This window comes from Gymnoscopelus microlampas, assembly GCF_963454915.1.
Source record: "Gymnoscopelus microlampas genome assembly, chromosome: 10".
In the NCBI taxonomy this organism is placed as follows: Eukaryota; Metazoa; Chordata; class Actinopteri; order Myctophiformes; family Myctophidae; genus Gymnoscopelus; species Gymnoscopelus microlampas.
In genome coordinates this window covers 26,308,598-26,332,049 of record NC_139947.1, presented here as the reverse complement: position 1 = coordinate 26,332,049, position 23,452 = coordinate 26,308,598, and the positions used below count along the sequence as shown (strand labels likewise).

General features: G+C 42.6%; 1 protein-coding gene across 3 annotated transcripts in view; it reads right to left on the bottom strand.

Annotated features, from left to right (window-relative positions):
- Positions 1-124: 124 nt before the first annotated feature.
- The window catches only part of rbm10 (RNA binding motif protein 10), a 31,085-nt gene continuing 7,757 nt past the window's right edge, over positions 125-23,452 (bottom strand). For 2 of the 3 annotated variants that reach the window (XM_084069894.1, XM_084069895.1), the window contains exons 4-23: positions 22,937-23,128; positions 22,542-22,611; positions 19,019-19,092; positions 17,062-17,148; positions 16,254-16,314; positions 15,980-16,138; positions 15,694-15,854; positions 13,614-13,711; positions 12,867-12,954; positions 11,723-11,900; positions 11,122-11,222; positions 10,360-10,453; positions 7,702-7,793; positions 7,379-7,576; positions 6,722-6,910; positions 3,735-3,797; positions 3,068-3,262; positions 2,449-2,496; positions 1,819-1,880; positions 125-978 (exon numbers count right to left, since the gene is read on the bottom strand). In XM_084069894.1, the coding sequence (XP_083926020.1) occupies positions 888-978; positions 1,819-1,880; positions 2,449-2,496; positions 3,068-3,262; positions 3,735-3,797; positions 6,722-6,910; positions 7,379-7,576; positions 7,702-7,793; positions 10,360-10,453; positions 11,122-11,222; positions 11,723-11,900; positions 12,867-12,954; positions 13,614-13,711; positions 15,694-15,854; positions 15,980-16,138; positions 16,254-16,314; positions 17,062-17,148; positions 19,019-19,092; positions 22,542-22,611; positions 22,937-23,128 (2,301 nt within the window). In that variant the 3' untranslated portion in view covers positions 125-887. The remainder of the gene's footprint in view (positions 979-1,818; positions 1,881-2,448; positions 2,497-3,067; positions 3,263-3,734; positions 3,798-6,721; positions 6,911-7,378; positions 7,577-7,701; positions 7,794-10,359; positions 10,454-11,121; positions 11,223-11,722; positions 11,901-12,866; positions 12,955-13,613; positions 13,712-15,693; positions 15,855-15,979; positions 16,139-16,253; positions 16,315-17,061; positions 17,149-19,018; positions 19,093-22,541; positions 22,612-22,936; positions 23,129-23,452) is intronic. The other variant, XM_084069896.1, reaches the window with a different exon arrangement.

Here is a 23,452-nt window from a genome sequence, read left to right as displayed (position 1 = left end):
GGTATTATTCTTATTCCCCTTTTTGACCGCTACTCTTGCAAGTCCACCGTAGGATATTGCATATAGTGATGTAGCAATATTAGCTAATCATTACAAGGCATAATAAACAGACCAGTAGACAGTGGACACATCATTCTGAGTTTGTATTTTTCTTCATAGATGAATTACAAATAATGATTCAATAAATTCAGAAATAAAAAATAAGTTTTCAAGAGACAAATAATATGCATTTAAGTGTACATACACATCCAAAACACTATAATATTACATACAGAGGTACAATTCATACACACACTAGTGTTAGTGTGACCGTGTCCTGTCCATAGGAGGCCGTATTCTCTTCTCTCCCACTATTGAGGAGTTTAGGGGGTACAAAAGTGCTCATTCTAAAATTTGCACAGTCCAGATCAGTCATTCACTGAATGACAAGGCATTATCTTTAAATCAAACAATCTATGCTGCATAGACACATTAACATTAAAATATTCTTTTTTTTTTCTGATGCCATTGGTGTTTTTAATCATTCTTTGATTCCATATTCCAACAGCAGTCTCCCATGGTAAAGCTTGCTCATGATGCACAAGCTCTGAAGAAAAGTGAAAGCTTATCTTATCTGAAAGCTTAATCTGAATGTTATCATTCAGAGAGAGAAAAGTAAAGGTGCGTTCTGTGCACTATCCCCACTGCTACAAAGTTCAGTTCATCGGACTCTAATTTAAAATGGTCGAGGTACGTAAATGCCATGTCAAGCTCAAGTCCATGTTTTTTATTTTTCTATCTATACTGTCTATGTCTAAGGTAATGGTAAATGACGGAGTGTTGTTGTATGCAGGGCTTTTGCACCGGTCCTATCTGGATCAGGAAGTTGAGGTCTGAAGATAAAGGGCTCAGTCCACTTGCATGTTGCGCAGTAAAAACCCTTTCTTCATGCCTCCTTGCAGCATCCTGGCACCGAGACTAGTGCCAGTCATTCCATCGCTGTAGACAGAAAGAGAAAGAAAGTGATCGAAACGAGGCGTGTGCACAAACGTGTGTGTACGACGTAGTGTTGATTTTGACAGCAAATTTTGATTTAGTTTTAGTCATAGTCTTTTGAATAAAATTCCATTTAGTTTTAGTCATATTTTAGTCATCTGAAATGTTTTAGTATCTGTCTAGTTTTAGTTGACTGAATATCATAAGATCATAGTCGACTAAATCTACAGTTGATTTAGTCGACTAAAATGTATTTTGGCGGTGCCTTGATGGCGTCGTAACACTTGGTTGCGTGCTGAAAATAGCCGATCTACAAGCTCACAACGCATCGCGCTGCGATGCGTTGTGAGCTTGTAGATCTGCTATTTTCAGCACGCACACCCTTGCACAACCAACCATAAAATGACTTGTCTTTTAGTTCTACTGGATCTCTTCTCCACTCGTCCCTCACTAACATTTTAGTCTAGTTTTTATTTGTTGACGAAATTGTCAATATATTTAGTCTTAATCATCATAGCTTAGTTTTTATTTAATTTATATTGAGTTTTCGTCAGTGAAAGAAAAGGTAGTCGACGAACATTTTTCGTCATAGTTTTAGTCGACGAAATCAACAACTGGCTGCGACGTTGCAAATCCACCACAACTGGCTTTTAGCACATCAATCTGGCTGCCGCGCCTGTTCAAACAACGGCACGGGAGACTGACAATGCATTCCAGTTATGTTGCAAAGCAGCCCTTTGGCCTACTTGGTTAGAATTACAAGTCTGTAACGACAAAGCAGACAAGCCTTTTATCAGAAACGCACGTGACCGCGTGTGACATTTATACATTTCTAATGCTTACATGGGGCTGAACCTTCTCTTCTTGGGGTCAGGAGGCTCGGATCTGTCTGCAATTCTCTGACGCTGGAAAACAGACAAGAAACAAGTCAGTCACACAAGTAGTAACCAACGACAAAACATGACACACTCCCATTTCATTTCAACGTGTGCCAGGGACGTCACGGGCTCTCAGAAGGTGGGGGGGATGGACTTTCGGTGGACTATTACTATACCCCTTATTTTACACTTTGGCTATTCAAAAATAGCAGATATACAAGTTCATAGCGCGGCACCGAGTGCCGCGCTATGAGCTTGTAGATCTGCTATTTTTGAAAAATCGTGAAAAACATTTGTAACTGTCAAATCTCAAATGTAAACAAACGTAGTATTTTCAAAATTTTGCGTTTTTTGGGCGGATTTTGTTAGTTTCTTTTTCGTGTTTTGGTTACTTTATTTCGGTGTTAGGGTTAGGTTATTTAATTCTTATTTTTGCCTGATTTTACCGATTTATAATAAAAAAAAAAGTTTTTATTTTTTCAAAAAGTGGGGGGTATGAAATCACGGATCAGTGAGAGTGAGGGTGTCGCGTCGTACGCACAGTGAATGGCCGTGACGCCCCTGACGTGTGCATTATTTCCCCAGAGTGACCAACCTCTGCAGGCGTGGGATCTGGCTGACCTCGTCTCTGCTCCAGGTTTTGCTGAGGGTAGAGAAATACAGAGGTGAAAAAAAATTAAGAAGCAAAAAGGGGGCTGTATGCCTTTTTTTTTTGATGAAACTTTCAAGTTTGTGATGGTGGAAAAGTAAAACGATAATGTAATGAAACGTATTAAATATTATCTAGCCAGCCACAGCCGGCTGGCCCCAAGCCATATATTAGATCAGTGGTTCTCAACCTGTGGGCAGATTTTGGGGGGGTCCCCAGATGACAGTGAAGTGACAATTTAAGCACTTTTAAGACCTTTTTAATACAAAAAAAAGAAAGAAAGAAAGACCATTACTGCATCCAAAGTAATGAACAAACCATAATATCAAAATTGGTCAAACATATGCCAAATGATCAAATAATTTAAGAACGATAAATAAATAGCCGATCTACAAGCTTGTATAGATCTGCTATTTTCACAATATATATCTGTGGAACCAAGATATATATTGGGGGGGGGGGGGGGGGGGGTCGCGGCCTGAAAAAGATTGAGAACCACTGAATTAAATAACTCTCAAGGTAGATTGGTGTGTATGTCACCATCATCTCTGGGTGTTATAACCACCTTATGTAGCTCAGACAGCTGCTGATGCCTGATGAGGGCCTCTTTGCTGGGGAACTGCCTCCTGCACAACAAGCAGGCCAGTTTGACCCAGTCGGTCATTCTGCCCTCCTTCTCGTCGCGGTCTCCTCCCTCCTCGTCGCTGTCCGTCTCTCCGCTGTAAGCCGGGACCAGGCCTTGCTGCTGAGGCGGAGAGCGCTGCGAAATGAAGCAAAACTCAGGGTTTAAAGCAAAAAAGTATCACGACTGAAAAGTTCATCTGCGATTTGTGAAACAGTGTGAAAGGAGCCCCCCCCCCCACACACACACACACACACATGCACTAGCGCTCTGTTTACTAAACAATTAGCTTAAAATGTACAATTATGACGTCCAAATGACTGATTTCGGGTCATGGCAACTGATCATTTTAATCCATACAAAACGGCTATGCTAATTATACAATATTAATATTAATTGAACAACAGCCAGCTAGTTATATTCAAGGATTCTGTCCCGTCTCCTGGCCACATTAGTGTTCGGCTAAAACCGTCTGTACAGTAGAGACTGGGGCAGTACCTTGGATAATGATGATTTAATTGACATTTTTAAAAGCACAGCAGCACATAAAAAAAAACCCAAATGGATAAAATCACAAAAAAAAGTCTTAGTTTCCATTGTGCCCCCATACCTCTCTGTCTGCAGTGTGTCTGATCTGGTCCAGGAGGAGCTGGGGCCGTTCAGACAGTGCCCCCTGCAGGACAAAAACACCACACAGCGTTTATTCAGGACTGTTCATGTGGGCAAACATACAGTAAGTTATGGCTGACTCTCTCTCTCTGTGTGTGTGTGTGTGTGTGTGTGTGTGTGTGTGTGTGTGTGTGTGTGTGTGTGTGTGTGTGTGTGTGTGTGTGTGTGTGTGTGTGTGTGTGTGTGTGTGTGTGTGTGTGTGTGTGTGTGTGTGTGTGTGTGTGTGTGTGTGTGTGTATTGAATTGGCTGCTTTCTGAACAACGCGATGAGGAATAAAAGAGATGAAACAAGCTGTCGTTCGTTCCATTTATTAAATCGTTTGGTGATCAAACAAACGAGATGCACGTCTGACTATAGCGGCGGTCAGAGGAGCGGTGCCCCAGAGTTCTCACAGGCGCCTCTCAGCCCCTCCCAAAGGAATCTTATCTAGGGGGACGGAGGCAGTACCCAGTGGAGTAGAGCTTACCAAGGTGTCCTTGTGCTAAACACGTAGACCCGCGAGAAACACCTCGTGCTAAACACGTAGACCTGCGAGAAACACCTCGTGCTAAACACGTAGGCCTGCGAGAAACACCTTGTGCTAAACACGTAGGCCCGTGAGAAACACCTTATGCTAAATATGTAGACCCGCGAGAAACACCTTGTGCTAAATACGTAGGCCCGCGAGAAACACCTTGTGCTTAACACGTAGACCCGCGAGAAACACTTGTGCTAAACACGAGAAACACAAACAGTCCATTCTCAGAACTTGATGTTACTATAGGACACATTATGACATTATTTATATATAATAAACATATTGATGCCTTATGATAGGAAAGTGAACAAAGAGTGCTAGCATCTTCTTATGCGCGTCAGCTTCTCCAGAGCCAGAAGGAACAATAACAATGATATCACATGAACATGGTCTGACATCATGAACACGGTCATGACCAAGCGATAGCCCTGTGACTGTCAGCCTTGCTCCTGGTCTGAAATCTACACAGTAGCAACGCATCAGGTGGCATCAGGTGGTCTGAGTGCATCATGACAAAGTCACACAGAACCCATGAACAATGGCAGACTGTCTCGCAAATAGATGTTCACACTTCACGTACACAAATCAAACTTTGGTTCATGAAAGTTCAGACAGAGCTTACTACTTATATAGAGGGTTGGTATGGAAAATTCCTCAACAGTATAACTATACTTATGAGAGCCAAATGTCCCAACAAGTATATAGTAGAATTTGAGAAATGGACATTGTGAGGGCAATTGCATGTTTTATGGTTAACCCATTACGACCTCGAACGCATCTGTGACTTTTTGTTTTGTGCTAAAAAGCATTATTTTACACTTTTGCCATTCAAAAATAGCAGATATACAAGCTCATAGCGCGGTGCCGCGCTACGAGCTTGTAGATATTTGAAAAATCATGAAAATGTGCAAATCTTTGAATATATATATATTATTTTAAAGCGAACATTTTTAACTCAAATCTTTGCTTCTGGGGGGGGTCCCTGGAACAAAATATTTTGAGATGGGGGTCCGCAGCCAAATACATATCATTTTTGGGGTCCTTGACATGAAAAGGTTTGAGCACCACTGATATAGAAACATACGTTTTTCAGAATACTGTTGGGATCAGTTTGTTTACTTGCTTACATTCATGTTTCAATTTCCTGTGTAAAAATGAAAAAGCAAATAAAAAGTTATTACGAAAAAAAAAAGAATACTGTTGGGATTTAGAAGACATTTTGTAGATTCGGCTTCAGGTCTTACTGGGTTAATAAAGATTTGGGGAGCTAGGCTTGCAATTAGGAATGGAGTGACAGTATGCCTGATTAACACTTTAGTTGCATGCCGGTTAAAAAGCCGATCTACAAGCTCACAACGCATCGCAGCACGAGGCGTTGTGAGCTTGTAGATTGTTCTATTTTTAGCTTTAGTGGTAGTGGGTTAAAAATGACAAAACCAACGTCCTAAACTGCTGATATCCTCACAAGTATATAGTAGGGCTGGGACTCGATTAAAAAAATTAATCTAATTAATTAGAGGCTTTGTAATTAATTAATCTAAATTAATCACATTTTAATCGCACATCAATATTTGACCTGAGATCAATGAAAAAAAATGTTTTCAAATGGATTTTGGTAAACGTCTTTAAGTAAATGTACTCAAGAACTGTACTTAAGTACAATTTTGAGGTATTTGCACTTGACTCTCGAATACGCCTATTTCCAAATTTTTAATACTTTTACTTCTACTCCAGTAACTCCACTATATCTCAGAGGCAAATATTTTACTTTTAAACTTATTTTACAACTTTAGTTACAAGTTACTTTGTAGATTTCGATTAATATTATAAAACATACAGTAACCATGTGAAAATAGCAGATCTACAAGTACAAGGCATTGTGAGGTAGATCTGCTATTTTCCACCATTGGAGGCTGGTAGAGTGTGTTGTTGTTAGTTGTTTTATAGTCGTTTAATTAATTATTTTAAAAAATCGCGCGCATGTGACCCGCACCGCATCGTGCCCCCCCCCCCCCTTCCCCCCAGCGCACCGCCCCCCCCCCCCCCCCCCCCCCAAACGGGACAAACGCGCGCGTGGGGGGCGGCATCCATTACAGATTCTGATTTGCCCAGCCAACATTATCAAGCAGGCTATGCGGCACGTCTTCATTCAGTGGCTGCTCTGTTGTTGTGAGAACCACGTCGTTCTCACTTCTCAGACAGCTTCTCAGGCGGACCGATAATACCAGAGCACCAACCTGGTGCGCTGGATAATAGGTCCGTGTGAAACTCGTCCAGTGAGAAACGTTCTGCGGTGAAAAAATAGGCGCGATTAAAATGCGTTAATTTTTTTAACGCGATAATTTTTTTGTAATTAATTGATCGAAATTAACGCGATAAAGTCCCGGCCCTAGTATATAGTATCACAAACCTTTTTCTCCAGGACGGCGTAGCCTGCGTCAGCGCTCGCCGATTCCCGGCGGTCGTCAAGGCGGCCCGCTGCCCTGCTGTAGCCGGAGGGCAGCGACGTGGAGCCCATTGCTGGGGAGGCCAAGACGGAGCGCACGTTCTCCTTCTGCCTGTTCAGACTCTTCGCCCAGCGCTCCATATCTTTGGCGATCTGTCGATTAAAAAAATGATGAAAAAAAAATTGGAAAAAAAATAAATATATATATATATACTTTTCTTTTATAATCGATTCCATAATCGTCCATGTCTAAATCGCGATTAATTGCTGAATCGATTATATTTTCCACCCCTACACATGCATAAAGTCGCTGTCGGGCATAAACCTCTTATTCTACATATTATTTTTCGTAAATGAATGGCCTACATCGTCATACTACAGTGTGACACAAAAGTAGAAAAAATAACTGATCTACAAGCTCAAAGCGCTTGCCATTTTTTTTTTTTATCTTGAAAAGTTACAGTTTTGGAGGTTTCCACCCTGACAGCAGCGATAATGGGATGTGATTGCAAATAATTTGTAATCTTGAGTGAAAGACGCACCGACTGCTGGAGGCTCACACTGGACTTGAATGCATCATTCATGTGCATCTCCTTTGTAACATGACAACTGGTGGCGTACCTGTTGGGCAGTCTTGCTCTTGGGTTTTTCCTTCTTCTCCTTGCCACCGGCGCCGCCTCCGGACGGAGACTCTGAAGGGACGGGGTTTTCACCGGAGTTGGCGGCGGCCTCGGCGTTCGATTGGGAAGCTGCAGGAACGTACGTTTGTTTCTCGCCGTCCCAGTACATGTACTGCTGTGTGTGGGCGTTGTAGTAGTACTAATCACAGAGGAATGAGACGCCCGAGAAGATAAGAGACGTGGTGAAAACAGTCATTTCTAAAGCATGTTTACTTAACATTTTAGAGATTTAGAAGATCATTCGCAACAGTTCTACGGGATTACCTGCGAGTTTGGGTCGTAGTAAAGTCCGGTCAGTGGGTCGTAATAGTAGCCAGAGCTTTCGTCATAATGGTATGTGGACACGTCTGGCACAGCTACAGACAGACAGACAGACAGGTGATTCACCTCAGGGTTATAGGCAGAAACATACAGTACAGTAATCCAGTCATATCACACACACACACAGGGTATTGCTTACAACCTCACCGTACAATTTGTATCACGATACAGACGCCACGATACGATACATATCGCGAAAAAGGTTGATTGTGAATAATGACCTCATCCTACTGAATTTACTACAAGAGCTCTTCTTCACTATTCACTATAACAGGAAAGTCAAAGCTTTACGTATTGCACAAATTAAAACACTTACACTTCAGGATCTTAGAATTAAAATGACATATTGTTTGTGCTTCCAAAGTTCTTATTAATAAATGCAAATACAATATTCTCTCTCTTTTCCCCCTTTTTGTATGGCCTTTTCTGTCATCTCTAGTATTTAAAAAAAATAGCCTACCTACGAAAACATAGCCTATCTACATAGCAGGGCGGAATTTTGCCGTTTTCAATACACGATAGTGCACTTGGTGATACAAGCGCGAAATTTGGCACAGATGACCTTCATATGACCCTAATTGATAATCAACCTCTGGCCACGCAAAAATCCTAAGATTTCAAGATGGCCACCACCAGTTTTCAAAATGGCTGCAACTGGGCCAACACTTTGGACTATATCACTTTGTAAATCTTTGATTTCCCTCTTATTTTAATATAGGAGAATATGTTCTGAAGGTTCTGAAGTAAGATAAAAAAATATATATTAGGTTCCAATATGGTGGCATATTTTCCAATATGGCTGCCGATAAATTGCATAAATGTACATTCACATGAGCTTGAAGCACATGTATTTGTATTAATTACCATACACAGAATCAATTTATAGCTCATTTTAAAGTGATTTGGTAGCTTTTTAATGACCTAGGGCAACTAAATACAAAAACCTAGATATATATAGGGATCTTTTCTCAAACAGGTGCTGACCTTTTTCTCTTTCCGTGGAAGGACAAAACTGTATGGCATCTGCTGAACGCATGAAAGAAGCAAAGACCTGATGACTTTGATCCAATAGCTGATGCATTTTCATGAAGGGGGATCCATCTGAGGTCCTTCGACAGCTTTTTAAAGCCAAGTCTTTGTGTCTGGGTTGCTCAGTCGGTAGAGCTTTCACCTTCGGATCACATGGTCATGGGTTTGATCAGGATCAGTGTATGAGTAGGTACGGTGAGTGTGGCGCTCCACCTCAGCAATACCAGGGGGTCTATAAGACCCCTGCGTTCTCAGCTGATACTGACAATAAGTCTCAGACTTATTTAATTTGCACAAGTGCAACTGCTATGACAACAACGTCAGTATCTGAGCTGCGAATCATGATGTGTCAGATGCTATCCTCTGAGCTCTGCCTCAGATACTGACATTGTTGACATAACAGTTTCACTTGTTCAAAGACTTGGCTTGAATTAGCTGTGGATTGCCTTTGGAAGGAGGGAAGGATCTCAGATGGATCCCGTTCATGAAATTGCATTAGCTATTGAATCAAAGTCATCAGGTCTTTGCTTCTTTCATGCATTCAGGGGATGCCACACAGTTTCGTCCTTCCATGGAAAGGGAAAAAGGTCAGCATGGCAGACAACTTCTCCAAATTAGGTTCAACACCTGTTGCAATAAATGATAAACATATGCAAGTCATTGAGGAGTTCATAGTACTCATGTACGATAGAACTTCATAGAAGTAGTTCCTACAAGGAAGTGAATGCAAGTGATGTGCATTCCAAGCAGGACATATATGGGGCCAGTGACTCTTGTGCAGTCCTGTTTGCCAAATTATGCCAGAAGCTGACACGATGTGGATGTAAAAAAGCATGTTCTGGACACTGCAAATGCTTTAAGTTTGGACTTATCTGCACACCCCTCTGTGGTTGCAGTTGCTAGTACACTGGCCTGTCACTTGCCCAGCCACCATTGTAAATGAGAATATGTTTATAATGACTTAATAACAAAACAAAAAGTAAGCACTAAGCTTTACCAAGCTAATAAATCACTTTCAAATGTTCCATAAATGGATTCTGTGTATGATAATTAATACAAATACATGTACTACAAGCTCATGTGGATAAACCATAAGCAGATGCACATTTCTGCAATTTATCGGCAGCCATATTGGAAAATATGCCACCATATTGGAACCTAATGTTATTTTTTATCTTACTTGGTAGGAATACCTCCAGAAAATATTCTCTTATATTAAAATAAGACCCAGCAAAGCGATATAGTCCAACACATTGGCCCAGTTGCAGCCATTTTGAAAACTGGTGGTGGCCATCTTGAAATCTTAGGAATTCCGCGTGGCCAGAGGTTGATTATCAATTAGGGTCATATGAAGGTCATCTGTGCCAAATTTCGTGCTTGTATCACCAAGTGCACTATGGTATCAAAATTCCGCCCTGCTAACAAGGCTTCTATGGAATTCATGCTGGCTTCTATGGAATCCAAATGACTGAAACCAGTCGTGGCGACTGAGAACTTTAATCCATGTATATTGCTGTGTCAATTTTTTTAGTGCAGCCCCCCTCCCGCCCCCCCCCACACACACACACTTACGGTATTGCTGGTACTCGTGCTCAGTGCCAGGGGTTGCAGGGTGGCTTGGAGTGACTGGCTGAGGTTTTCCTACGATCTCTACCTGCTGAGACACCTGGACAGCAGAGAGATCCAGACAGCACACATGAGGAGGTGGGGAGGGAGGATCGTATGAACCCATTAAACCATTTAGACCTGAGGCCAGTTGTTTTTTTAAATGTATTTTGATTATTATTATTTTTAATACATACAAGTATTATTCAAAGATTTGTACAAATTTTCAAGATAAAAAAAAAAAAATAGCAGATCTACAAGCTCATAGCGCGACACTCAGGCTTTCAAATCAGGACAATGTGGTATTGCAGGTGAAAGTGCTTTATAAGCCAGAGAGAATTTAGTTGGGATGAGTATATCTGAGGCTTGATTTAGGCTCAAAGCTTTTGAAAATAATAAACAATATGATATTAAATATATATATATTTTTTAAATTCATGGTGTAGATCCTTTAATATTGAAAATGTTTGGATCTTTTTACATAAATCTTCTGGGGGTCCCTGGCACAAAATATTTTCAGACGGGCGGTCCGCAGCAAAATACATATCATTTTTGGGGTCCTGACACTAAAACGTTTGAGAACTACTGCTCTGGTCGATGTATTGCTTTAACATCCCTGCCAACCTAAGGGACGTATAATGGAAGCATGTGACGGATACAATGTTTGAAATAGACATATTTATTTCCACATGTACAGGGAGTGAACATGGATGATGTTAATGACTCTACCTGGCTGGATGCTGCGCTGGTCGCCGTGGTGATGTGAGAAGTCTGTGTGTGAAGAAGAGGCTGCAGAAGACCACCTGATGTCACCTCAGATGAGGTCACTGCTGCGCAAACACACACACACACACACACACACACACACACACACACACACACACACACACACACAGACACACACACACACACACACACGCACACACGAAGAGTTTGCGTTTAAAACGTCTTTACACGTTAAAACAAAGTTTATTTAAAAAAAAGGTTAAAGCTCTATATTCTGATTGTAATCATTGCTATAGAGTGTTTGTGCATTAATGGGGTCTCCCCGGCACTTTAATAAAGACAAAATACTTTTTCTAGGGTCACCAATTGCATCCAATCTGAAGAGATTGTTTCTTCACTTCCAATTTTCACTTGTTTATCCTGTATGAGTTGGATGAAATCGCTATACGAACCTGAAAATGTATTTGCCGTTTACTAAAGAGCTGGAGAGATGGGGAGATCCCCGATACTAAAAACAAACTCTATAGCAATGATTACTATCAGAATATAAAGCTATCTAACACTCATCTCTCTCTTTAAATACATTACAGGAGTTTCTTCTCACCTGGGGCTGCAGCTCCTGTGTACGGCCCCATCAGGCCTGTTCCTGCACTGGCTAAAGCCTGGGCCTTGTGGGCCGTGCCGTCATGCCCCACCATGTACTCCTGTCCTTCCAGGTTGTAGGGAACCGCTGCCCCCTGCTGGTACACTGCCACGTCTACATCTCCGTCATTCTGAACAGACTGGCGTAGCCAAAGAGAGTTTGCAGAACAGTTCAATTTATAAAAAAAATAATCAATTTGAATAAAATAGGGTTAGGGTAAGGCCAGAAAATACAGAAAATCTACACAACACTGTTGTGCGACCATAAAGTAGGCCTTAAGTGGTTAATCGACTTAGTAGATGAAAAAATATTACAATATTTTTGCGTCAATTTGTTGATTAAAAAGATAATAAAAAAGGTGCTTGATTATTCAATGAATCTAAAAAAGTAATCAACAGAATACCGGTAATCACTTGGAAAATGATCAATAGTTACAGCCCTAGCTTAACCACTTGAACCCTACCATCCATATTCTGGGAGGAACATTAGCCAAAAAATAGCCGATCTACAAGTCTTGAGCTTGTAGATCGGCTACTTTTTTGGTGCAGAGATTTGGTGTCGACAGACAGAAAAAAAGCAGTCCAATTACGGAGCCAAGCCAACTCAGGTCCGTTTTACTAAGTCTAGAATGTTTAAGTGGTTAAACAAAAAACATTAACAACTCATGCAAATGTCTTTAACCCATTAAGACCTGGAACTGTGTCATTTTTAGATTTGAGCTAAAAAGCATTATTTTACACTTTGGGCTATTCAAAAATAGCAGATATACAAGCTCATAGCGCGGCACCGAGTGCCGCGCTACGAGCTTGTAGATCTGCTATTTTTGAAAAATCGTGAAAATGTGTGCAAATCTTTGAATATATATATTTTTAAAGCGAACATTTTTAACTCAAATCTTTGCTTCTGGGGGTCCCTGGAACAAAATATTTTTGATGGGGGTCCGCGGCCAAATACATATAATTTTGGGGGTCCTTGACATGAAAAAGATTGAGCACCACTGATATAGAAACATACGTTTTTCAGAAAACTGTTGAGATTTAGGAGACATGTAGAATCGGCTTCAGGTCTCAATGGGTTAAATAAATGAACTAGATGTTGGTTTTACCTGTGTGACAGCCCACTGGGCCGCAGCGATGGCCGTGCTGGCCACCGTCGCTGCGCTCACTCTGCTGCCGTCTGTCAGGAACACATCACTGACACACAGGACATATAGAGAACGCTCATTAGGAAATGCAGCGCTTTGAAATGTGTCTTCATATATTTCAACTTTCTCAACATGAACTCAAACTAACCTTGAAGGTGTATCGGATAAAATACAGCCTACATATTCAATTCAATTAAAATAATACCAGAAGTGCTTTTTGGTGAACATACACTGTGAACGTACACTGTGCGAGAGCGGAACGAGAGGACGCTGGTTGCTTGTTTCTTCCATAGACGCCAGGTTCTATGGAAGAAACAAGCAACCTGCGTCCTCTCGTTCTGCACGAATGGTGGCTCGTTCGCGACATTCAGTGCATGTTTGAGTATCATGACACTCAACAATGAGCAGGAGTAGAGAAAAAAATAACTTTGCATCGGTTATATTAGGCGAATTTCAGCCTTCCACGCGCATCCCATTATGCCAACGGAGGGGCTCGCCAGACTGGACGAAGGGGAATCTCTGAATTTCAATGTTGGTGAGTGATTAGCGACACATCAAAGATAACACTTAACATGTGCGGATCTCTCCTTTAACTGTGACAGCCTCAAGATTTGACCTTTCCCCCCCTTCGAAAAGCAGCGCACTTGTTGTGTTTTTTTTATTTTAGCAGTCAGATTTGGATGTGCAAGTGTTTGTTTGTTTGTTTACCGCTTGGAGCCCTTGGCAAACTCCACGGCGATGGCCTTTCCGTCGATGGTGAGAGCTGGCTGAAGAGCCTGCAGGATCTGCAGCAACTGGGACGCTTCCTGGAGACAAAAACACATACGGAAAGGCCAGTGAAGAAAAGGTGAGTGTGTGTGTGTTTGTATTATGAAAATGGCTGGAAATGGTTTATAATAGAGATTGATTTATGGCTGATTTAAACTTAGTTGCACGCTGGTGTTGTGCACCGAAAAATAGCCGATCTAAAAGCTCACAGCGTGTCGCAGTGCGGCACGTTGTGAGCTTGTAGATCTGCTATTTTTCGGCTTTAGGCTAAAAATGGCATTCATAAAATCGTCAACCTAAAATAGTAATACAAACCTGTGGTGTGTGTGTGTGTGTGTGTGTTAGGGCCGTCAACTGAGATCAGAAATTAAAATCGTAACATTTACAGATTTTCAATTATCTTCGATCATTATTATAATAGCATTTTGCAACGAAAATGATGCATATAATGTATGTAATGTTAGAAGTGGTCAGTACCATTACATCCAGAGGAGGACGCTTGCCGCCGTGAACTAATATTTATTCAGTGACAGAGTATAACTAACTTTGGACACTTTTGCAATAGCTAACCTATTGCAGAGTGGCTGATTATTTTACCTGGGTTACACCTTTTCATAGCTCTATTTGAATGTTTTCAGACATGAGATAATAATGACTCATGTAGCCTACCGGACTGGCACATTAATTCCGCTGGTGTTGTCGCTACTAGCGCGAGCATCAACAATTTACAGCCCGCTCGAGCATGAATGTACGCTTGAGGCTGGTTGAAAAGGCTAGAACAAAAGACACAAGGATTCGTCGTGTGACAGCGTTTCAGACTCAACGTAGGCTGCACCAAAAGACCCTCAACACACACCCATTTGGTTGAACTGACATTGAAAACAATGAGCAGTAGCCAAGCCTACTAATCAAATATATCATTTTACAATCGATTGTACATTTTCCCCACGATCTTTATTCGAGGCTTGATTATTAAGTTGAGCGGCCTAGTGTGCTTGAGGACACTATGAATATGCAATAAATGTAGATACTTAAACAGCAACTATATCAAAACACAATGATCATAAAACCAAATCCGCTTCTTTATCACTCCCAAACAGAAATCTAAACAAACTGGAAACCAGCTGGACTGCTGGAGGGAATGTGGAGATACTATGGTTGACCATGCACATGTCTTTTGGTCTTGTCCTGCAATTCAACCTTTCTGGGAGGAGGTAGCAACACTTATCTAAAAAATTCTAGGTTTCAGTATCAATACTACATTTGAAACTTTGTATCTTGGACAAACCCCGGATGGACTGAGTCAAAATGACTCTTATTTGTTTAAGATTCTACTTGCAGCAAGCAAAAAAGCTATTACAAAGAACTGGTTGCAGAAAAACTGCCCTACTATGGGACTATTTATCAGTACTGTGAGACAATTGCATCTCTTAGAGCAGATGACCTACTCTTTGAGGCTCCAAAAGGAGTTGGGTGAAAAAAGATGGGGGAAGTGGCTGGACTATTTAGATAGCGAGCCAGATCCTTGATGATGGCTGGTTGTATCCTCCCTGTGGTATATTGTACTTTGTATTTGATCTTAAATATTGTCAACATGTTTCAGTCTTATTACTAGTACCAAATGTCCCATGACCTCTTTTTATTTGTTCTTGTTCAGTTTTTGTTTTTTGTCTGTATGTTTTATTTTTACTGCGACTTTTTTTGTACTATTTGATTTTATGTATTATCTGATAAAACTTCTGAAGATAAAGAGTTTTTAAAAAAAACACACACAATGATCATGAGCAATGACTAAGTTCAAGGCACTTTTTCTTTGTGCACAGCAAACATCTTTGTCAACGCTGTCAATGAACATTAAAAAAAAAAAGTTTTTTTCCTCCTGATTGAATATTAACCCATAAGGTCTGATAATATCCATAGACAACACCCATTTAGATAAATATTAACCAATAATATCGGTGCCCAAACATGGCTTTCCAATCTTGACGTGTGGGTGTGTTTGTATCGGTGTATTTCTCACCACTATTGTAGAGAGCTGGAGGAAGGCAAAGCCTCTGTTGAGATGGGTGTGCTTGTCCTTGATGAGGCGAACATTGGAGGCGGACAGCGTGGCAAATGGAGACAGCGCGGATAGGATGGCCTCCACTGAAGTGTGAGGGCCAAGGTTCCTCAGGATTAGAGCTAGTGTGCAAGAGCAAGAGGGAGAATATCAGATTTCTAAAACACGGCATTAACAATTAAGAGCCCCCTCCAAAAGAGAACAAAAAACAATTACACTGTCACGGACGCAACTAGAAATGACTTACTGTCATTGGCCACCTCCGCCTGCTGTGCAGCCTGTCCGCTGCTGACTGCAGGACCTGCAGAATGGTAGGGGGCTGGTAGAGGCAGTAAGCCCTGCGTCCCCTCCTTGTTGGGCCCTAAGGACAGGTCCCTCTGCAACTGGGGCAACTTCAGTTCAGCCTCTGACAAAAGCACAACATTTTAGAAAAATGTTATATTGAGTGTATTGAGTTTATTAGGATCCCCATTAGCTGCTGCATAACATCAGCTAATCTTCCCTGGGTTGTTCATGTTTACCTGATTTGGGCACACTGCACTTGAAGCACTTCTCCCTCCTTTTGAAGTTCTGTACGCCACACTGTAGGAATGTTAAAGAAATACCCAATGAGACTCTTGTCAAATCACTGAGCCGCTGCAGTCACTTTATATACATTTATGTAAACAACACATTCAGACAATCAGACCTGCAATTAACAATCATTTTCATAATTCCATAATGGATTAATCTATTGATTATTGGACTCAATGGGAGATACATTTTAGACCACATTTTAGACCATACAAATGACAGTAAAATAAAGTATGCTTAATGTTCATCAGCAGTTATCTGAACCAAAATAATAATTTTAATTGTATAATATGGAACAAAGTGGAGCATCGACATGATCAATTAATCGATTAACCAATTTCACCCTGGTGTCACTATTTTGGGCTATAGGCAAACACCCCCCCCGATAAAAATCGCTTGACCCCTCAGACCGGGGGTCTTTAGCGTTTTCAGGCCAAGGACCCCCTAGCTGAGAGAGAGATGAAGCAGGGACCCCCTCTATATCGTATACAATTTTGTTTCAGATTCAACAGTTTTAGTTTACTTAAGTCTGCTCTTTTTTCCCTCTACACCTATAGGCTCTTAGCCAAAAATAGCAGATCTACAAGCTCTCAACGCCTCGCAGCGCCCCTCAGAAAAGGAATTCTAGGGTTCAAGTGGTTAATGTAAAAAAATGTAATCCTATCACACCAACATTTGGCAGACCCCCTATAGTAGCTCTGAGCACCCCCTAGGGGTCCCGGACCCCCTGTTGAAGACCCCTGCCTCAGACTATACCTTGTTGCAGAGCCAGTCCTCGTTGGCACGTGGTTTGGGGTCGCTGAAGTGCATGGACACTCTCTGTCCCAGAATCGACAGCACTCTCTGGGGGGGAAAAAAGAAAAAAAAAGGGGGGGATGGGGGGGATGACAAAGAATGATTATCAAGGGATAAGTAGGCCACACATGCTAGAGAGAGGCCTCATCTCACAAGAGATGAGAGAGAGCAACAGGGGGAGAAAGAGAGAGAGAGAGAGAATAGAAAGTAAGAGGACAAGAGAGAATTGCAACCTTCAGCTTTAGAGAAAATTGGGACGGACTGAGATGGTGTATGTGTGTGTGCCCAGACTTGTGTCAATGTTACAATGTGTTTCTGTTCAATCTTATGAAACCCCCCCCTTAAGGGGAAACCTTTTTTCAGCTTTGACCAATCCCACCCATCCAACCCGGTCAACGACCTTCGGCCTCATCGCGGCTCCAAAAGTAAAACGTGATCGAGATGCAAAAAGAGAGAGCGTGAAGATACTATAAGACTCAACTGGAAAACATGGAATAGACCATGATGTCAGGATATGATAGTCTCGCTGTCACACTACCCAAGACGCGAACGGCCTTTTTGCATGTAGTTTAAGCGCAAGGGGGCGGGGGGCGGGTGGGGAGAGCCTGGCGACGCGAGCTATGTTAGTGCACTGACTGGCAGTTGGGGCAAACGCAGTCCCCACAACATAATTTACGATTCTGTGCCTATCGGTACATAACTCGGACGGCGCTTAGTCGACTAGCAGACCATCGGCCGGTCGGCGCTGGCACTCGCGCCTGGAGGCGCTCGGGCACGACTCCTCGGCCTCAAGGTCTGCTGAGTCGGTGCGCCTCCGCCATGGTCCAAAACTATACTTTATCGGCGAAAAAAAAGAGTCTGCGGTTGTTTGAAAAAGTATTGTCCCAAGCGGGAATCGAACCCAGACTCCCAGGCCAGTGGTAATGGTTTTAGAGTCTAGTGATTAGCGAGGTGCGCCACTGAGGCCGGTGCTGAGATTGGGTATTCGGGCTGTATTAGAATGTGACGTCCTAACTCTTCTAATGTAGAGGAAAGAAGTCCCCGCCCGCGCGCCCGCCCCTTCCAAACTACATGCAAAAAGGCTGTTCGCACCCAAGACAAGACACCTACTGTGTGTCAGGACATATTTGGGGGGTGGGGGGAGGGAGAAGAGGGAGAGGGAGAAAGGGACCATTTGGGAAATAGGGAGGAACCTGTGTCCAAATGTAAAACGAAATAAAAGTAAAAAAAAAAAAAGAACAAATGTGACTTGGTAGGGTCCAATTGGTGAAAATTGCACATCAACGCCCCAGACAGACATAAACATGGCCTTAATGGGAATGTGCCTGCTCGTTGGATTTCGCTGTCTTTGTGTACAGAGAGAGCTGGAGAGGAATTTGCCCCAAAAGTATGAAATCCCACCTACCTGAAAAGACACAAACATGGAGTGGCCAATCTCTTGTGTGTACTTCTTACTGGACTGTCTGTTGGGTGTGTGCGTTTATGACTAGGCTGTGATGTGACTGTGTGAGCAGCGGTGTAAAAGTAACTAAGTACATTTACTCAAGTACTGTACTTGTACTTACAATTTTTTTGAGGCATTTTAAATTTACTGGAGTATTTTAAATTTTCAGTACTTTTACTTCTACTCCACTACATCTCAGCTGTTATATTATAAACCCATACATTAACCACTTCAGCCATATTTTATACATAGGCTATTTGAAAATGCGACGCGTTGTGAGTACTTCTACATTGCAATATAGATACTTTTACTTACGTAAAACATTTGAGTACTTTTTCCACCACTGCTTCTCTTACTGAACCGTCTGTTGGGTGTGTTGCGTTTATGTCTATAAGGCTGTGATTGTGTGACTGTCGAGTGTGCGTGTTCTGCTTGCATGTATGTGTATGTGGTGTCTGTGTAGGGGAGAGTGACCTGGTTGGTCTCCATCCATCGGCTGGCCTCCTGTATGTGATTAAACTCGACGAAGGCGAATCCTCTGCTCTGACCTGGACACCGCCCAGTCGCCATGGTAACCAAACAACAACAACAACATAACAACGCAGTGAGGGGTTAGTGCTTCATGTACAGAGAGAAAGAGAGAGAGAGAGATTGAGATTGAGAGAGAGAGAGAGAGAGAGAGACCCTGTATCGGTACTGATTAAAAATCACTGGTTCTCAAAGTGGGGTTCGGGGACCCCCAGTGGTTCCTTGAGGGTGTACCCCGAGGGGTCCCCCAGCAAAATGAGGAACAGTTTAAACACTTAAGCCCCTCCCCCCCATGTTACAAGTGTTGAAAGATCTTGACAAAATGTTGACGAATCTTCTCTTTATGGGGGGCTCCCTGGCATAAAAGCTTTTCAAATGGGGGTCCGCAGCCAGACGCATATCACGTTGAAGGTCCTTGACATGAAAATGCTTGAGAACCACCGTTATTAACCCATTAAGACCGGGGACGCATCTGCGTCTCATTTTAAGATTTCTTTGGGCTATTCAAAAATAGCAGATCTACAAGCTCATAGCGCGGCACCGAGTGCCGCGCTATGAGCTTGTAGATCTGCTATTTTTGAAAAATCGTGAAAAAATATTTTTTTGATTTAAAAAAAAAAAAACTGTTAGGATTTAGAAAATTCTTAGAAGCGGCCTCAGGTCTTAATGGGTTAAATTAACTATCGCTTCCTCGCCCCCCCCCTTGGAGAGTCAATTGGAGAGACATTCAGATTCTTTGATGACACCCAAGGGGTGGGAGAGAAAAAGCAATGTCAAGGTGTCAAAGTATTTCAACAGGGTCACGGAAAGGGGAGAGAGAGTCCTACCCACTCCTCACTTTGGGTCTGACGCTCTTTTTAGTTTTGAAATATGAAGCACCCAAGTACTAAGAGAGAAACAAACACACACACACACACACACACACACACACACAATGTCTTCTATTCTGAAAGTCAAGGTGTCTTATGTATTTAGCACTCTGGTGCCAGGTGGACAGTATGACAGTGTGTATGAGTACTGTATGTGCATGCGTCTGTCTGTGTGACTGTGTGTGTGACTGTGTGTGTGTGTGTGTGTGTGCGCGCGCGCGCGCTTGTGGAGCCTAGTGTAGAAATTGGAGGAGCCCTCAATGTCCTAGCCGTACACTATATGGCTACATGACCATAGCCTGGTAAACCGTCCCGATCATGTGAATTCACCTTATCATGCGTCTTCTGCAGCGCTGGGCGACCGGGATGGTTTACCAGGCTAACATGACCACACATTCAACAATGCATTCAGACTTATTACAGTAATTATTTTAAATCAAGAGCATCCTAAAAGAAAATGAACAAAAAAAAACAAAAAACACACACACTACCTTGTACTCCGCGGTACAGAGTGTGAGAGACAGAAAGAGGAGAGACTTGTGGCGCTGGCGACAACCTTACAGAAAACCAATGGGCTAGCAAGGAGCAGCTGGTGACACGTATAGGCTAGACCCATATTACTTTTTTTAGAAACAAGAGTAACTTCACAGTTAAGAGGGTTGTGAAGAATTATCACGTGGCTGAGACGAAACACACTCATATTCTAGCCAGTGGAAGCGCAGAGGAAGTGGATACACACACACACACACACACACACATAAAACAAATGACACGCATAAACACAGTCTTCTTCCGCTGGGCATTCTCTCAACTGACACCATCATCAGACTGTGTCTGATCGTGGGATCAGACACATCTGCCATCATCAAGGTGATATAGGCGACAGCGTGAAAGGGGGAGGAGAAGGAAAGAGAGGAAAGATGGGGGGGGACATGGGAAATGAGAGCCATGGAGAAAATACCTATAGCTGAGTTATAGTTGAGAGGTATTATGAAGCAGCTATGTGTTACGGAGATGTCCTTATATGCAGGGGTGCACATAACTGGTGCGCAGGTGCGCATGCGCACCCAAAATAAAAAATGCGCGGCACATCAGACGACGTGAGGCGCTTTGCGTACCAACAGCTGGGACAGGAATTTCCAAGCTTTTATTTTTTAGCAAAACTAAGAAATAAAAGTCTGGCGATCGAGGCTAGGAATTTACTTCCTGAAGCCACACTCACGCAATCACGCTAAAGCATGCGTCGGCCCCATGTACAGCCATTAGGAGCAGGGGGAGAGGACGCATGCTGCAAAGCAAAGTTTGTTGTTTACCCAGGGTGTCGGACTAAGTACGAAACTTGTTTCCAGCCGGACCCTGCATGGAAGCCTTGCTCAAGGGCTATTCAGCGGTGATTCATGATCGATGTGATGAATTGGGGAATCGAACTAGGGACCTTCCGGTATCAAGGCCGCCCCTCTAACCACTAGGCCACCGCTGCACGTGATTGTGTGAGTGTCTCGCATCGCCTCGCAGCGGCTGTTAGAGGCACTCGTCACCGATGATGAACGCACCGTAATGGTGCAAAATATGCCGTGAACGTCCCAATCTGGCGGATAAAAGCAGCGCAGCACAGGGCACCAACCTTGGGGGCTTCACCAAACGGCGTGAGAAAAAAAAACGGCAAAAATCGGCGGAATTTGGAAGCAGAGCGTCATTTTTTTCTCGCGCAGCACCCTCCCCCCCGTTGACAAAAATGTCCGGTTGACACCGTGCTGAATCCCCCCCTCGTTGTCAAAACGGCACGGGACCATTTATTTGGTGCGCACCAAGTCACATCCCCAGGTGCTCTTCTGAGTACTACACCTAAAAAGTTATGTGCACCCCTGCTTATATGGACATTTCCTTAAGACGAATATATGAATGATGTATGAAGCAGTTATGCTCGAGGACTGCCCTAATATGGTGAATACCAAATCGCTATGGCGAATACCAAATCACCAGTATAAATAGGCTCTGTCGAAGTTCTAGTAATAATCGGTGCTAGACAATAATTATGAGAGGATGGGATAAATTTGACTGAAGCCCCAAATCCCTCATTGAACATAGGTTAACCTCGACAGAAGTCCCTATCACCTCCACTGACTCAATTACTGTCTGCCGGTTACACGGGCAGCCATCTAAGACATTAATACAGAATCTTAGTCAATATCCACTATATGAGAATACCGCCGTGATCAGCGGAACTTGGGAAGTCTTCTACCAGCACTAATAACATATTAGTTCTCCCCAACAGACACAGCAGACAAGAGTCATGTAAGGGGGAGTTTGCATATTAAGAGCCCATGTGTATATAATTAACAGTGTGTGTTCTACCACAGCTAATACTACTACTAGTTCAACAGTGGGAAATACGAACGACAGGGTGACGGTAAGAGGGGAAGAGGCGATGGGGCATCAGGAAGTAAATGGAAGGTTATGGAAGAGTCTAGCAGTTAAAGAGGGGAGCTAAATATAATGAGAAGAGGAGGGAGAGAGGAAACAAGGACCCCCCCCCCAAAATAAAAATAAAAAAATAAAGAAATAAAATAAAGAAATCAGTCCAATGGACCAGTCCTCACCTGAAGATTTGTTCCTCATCAGGCGAACCTCTCGAGGCTGAATCCCCTGTTCCTGCAGCTGGGCGCGGATCTGCATTATAAACATTATAGAAACATCAGGGATCAAAGCGAAAACTAATCTCGGGACTAATCTCTGTTTTTGTAAGGTTGTCCCAATCTCTGATTAGTGAAGTCCTCCACACTAGCGCTGTTTCCTAAACAATTAGCACGTCAATTTACTTATGAACAACAATTTACAATTTTAGCAATAGAACATGTATTTTATGGGTAGTTTGACCAATTCTAATACTCTTTATCTTATAAAAAAAATATCCTCAACTGAAAAGCATTATATTTGGTGAGTGACATGATGGTGTGGTACGATGAAGCATTAATAAAAGGCGCGGCACACTCACACACACATTCACCTCGTTGGCAGTCGCGCTAGGCGGCAACATGCGCAACATGATGATGTTGCTGTGCCTCTCGTTGTGGTCGTGGTCCAGGTCTGCCCGGTAGTCCTGGTCCCTCTGGTCCAGCTCGTCCAGGGACATGTCCAGGAGGCTTGGACCCACACCTCCTCGGTCTTCTGTCCCTCCTGGGAAACCCTGTATACATACACACACACACACACACACACACACACGACAGAGTCAAATAATAACCAATTATCATAATCAGTCTTTATTGTCCCAGAGGGATATTCCACTTCCGTTTGTTTGTTTCTGTCTGTTCAACAAAAAGACAATATATGAGTCCTCAGAGTAGACAACCAACATATCAGCGAGACAGTTTGTTTAACGCTGTAATGGTTGAGTGGACGAAACTCCTCCTAAAACAAACTTTTTTCCCCCCATGTCAAAGTTCTGTGTCTTTGTCCAGATGGCATGATTGTAAAGTGACGGTTGAGGGGACGTTCAGTGTCATTTCAG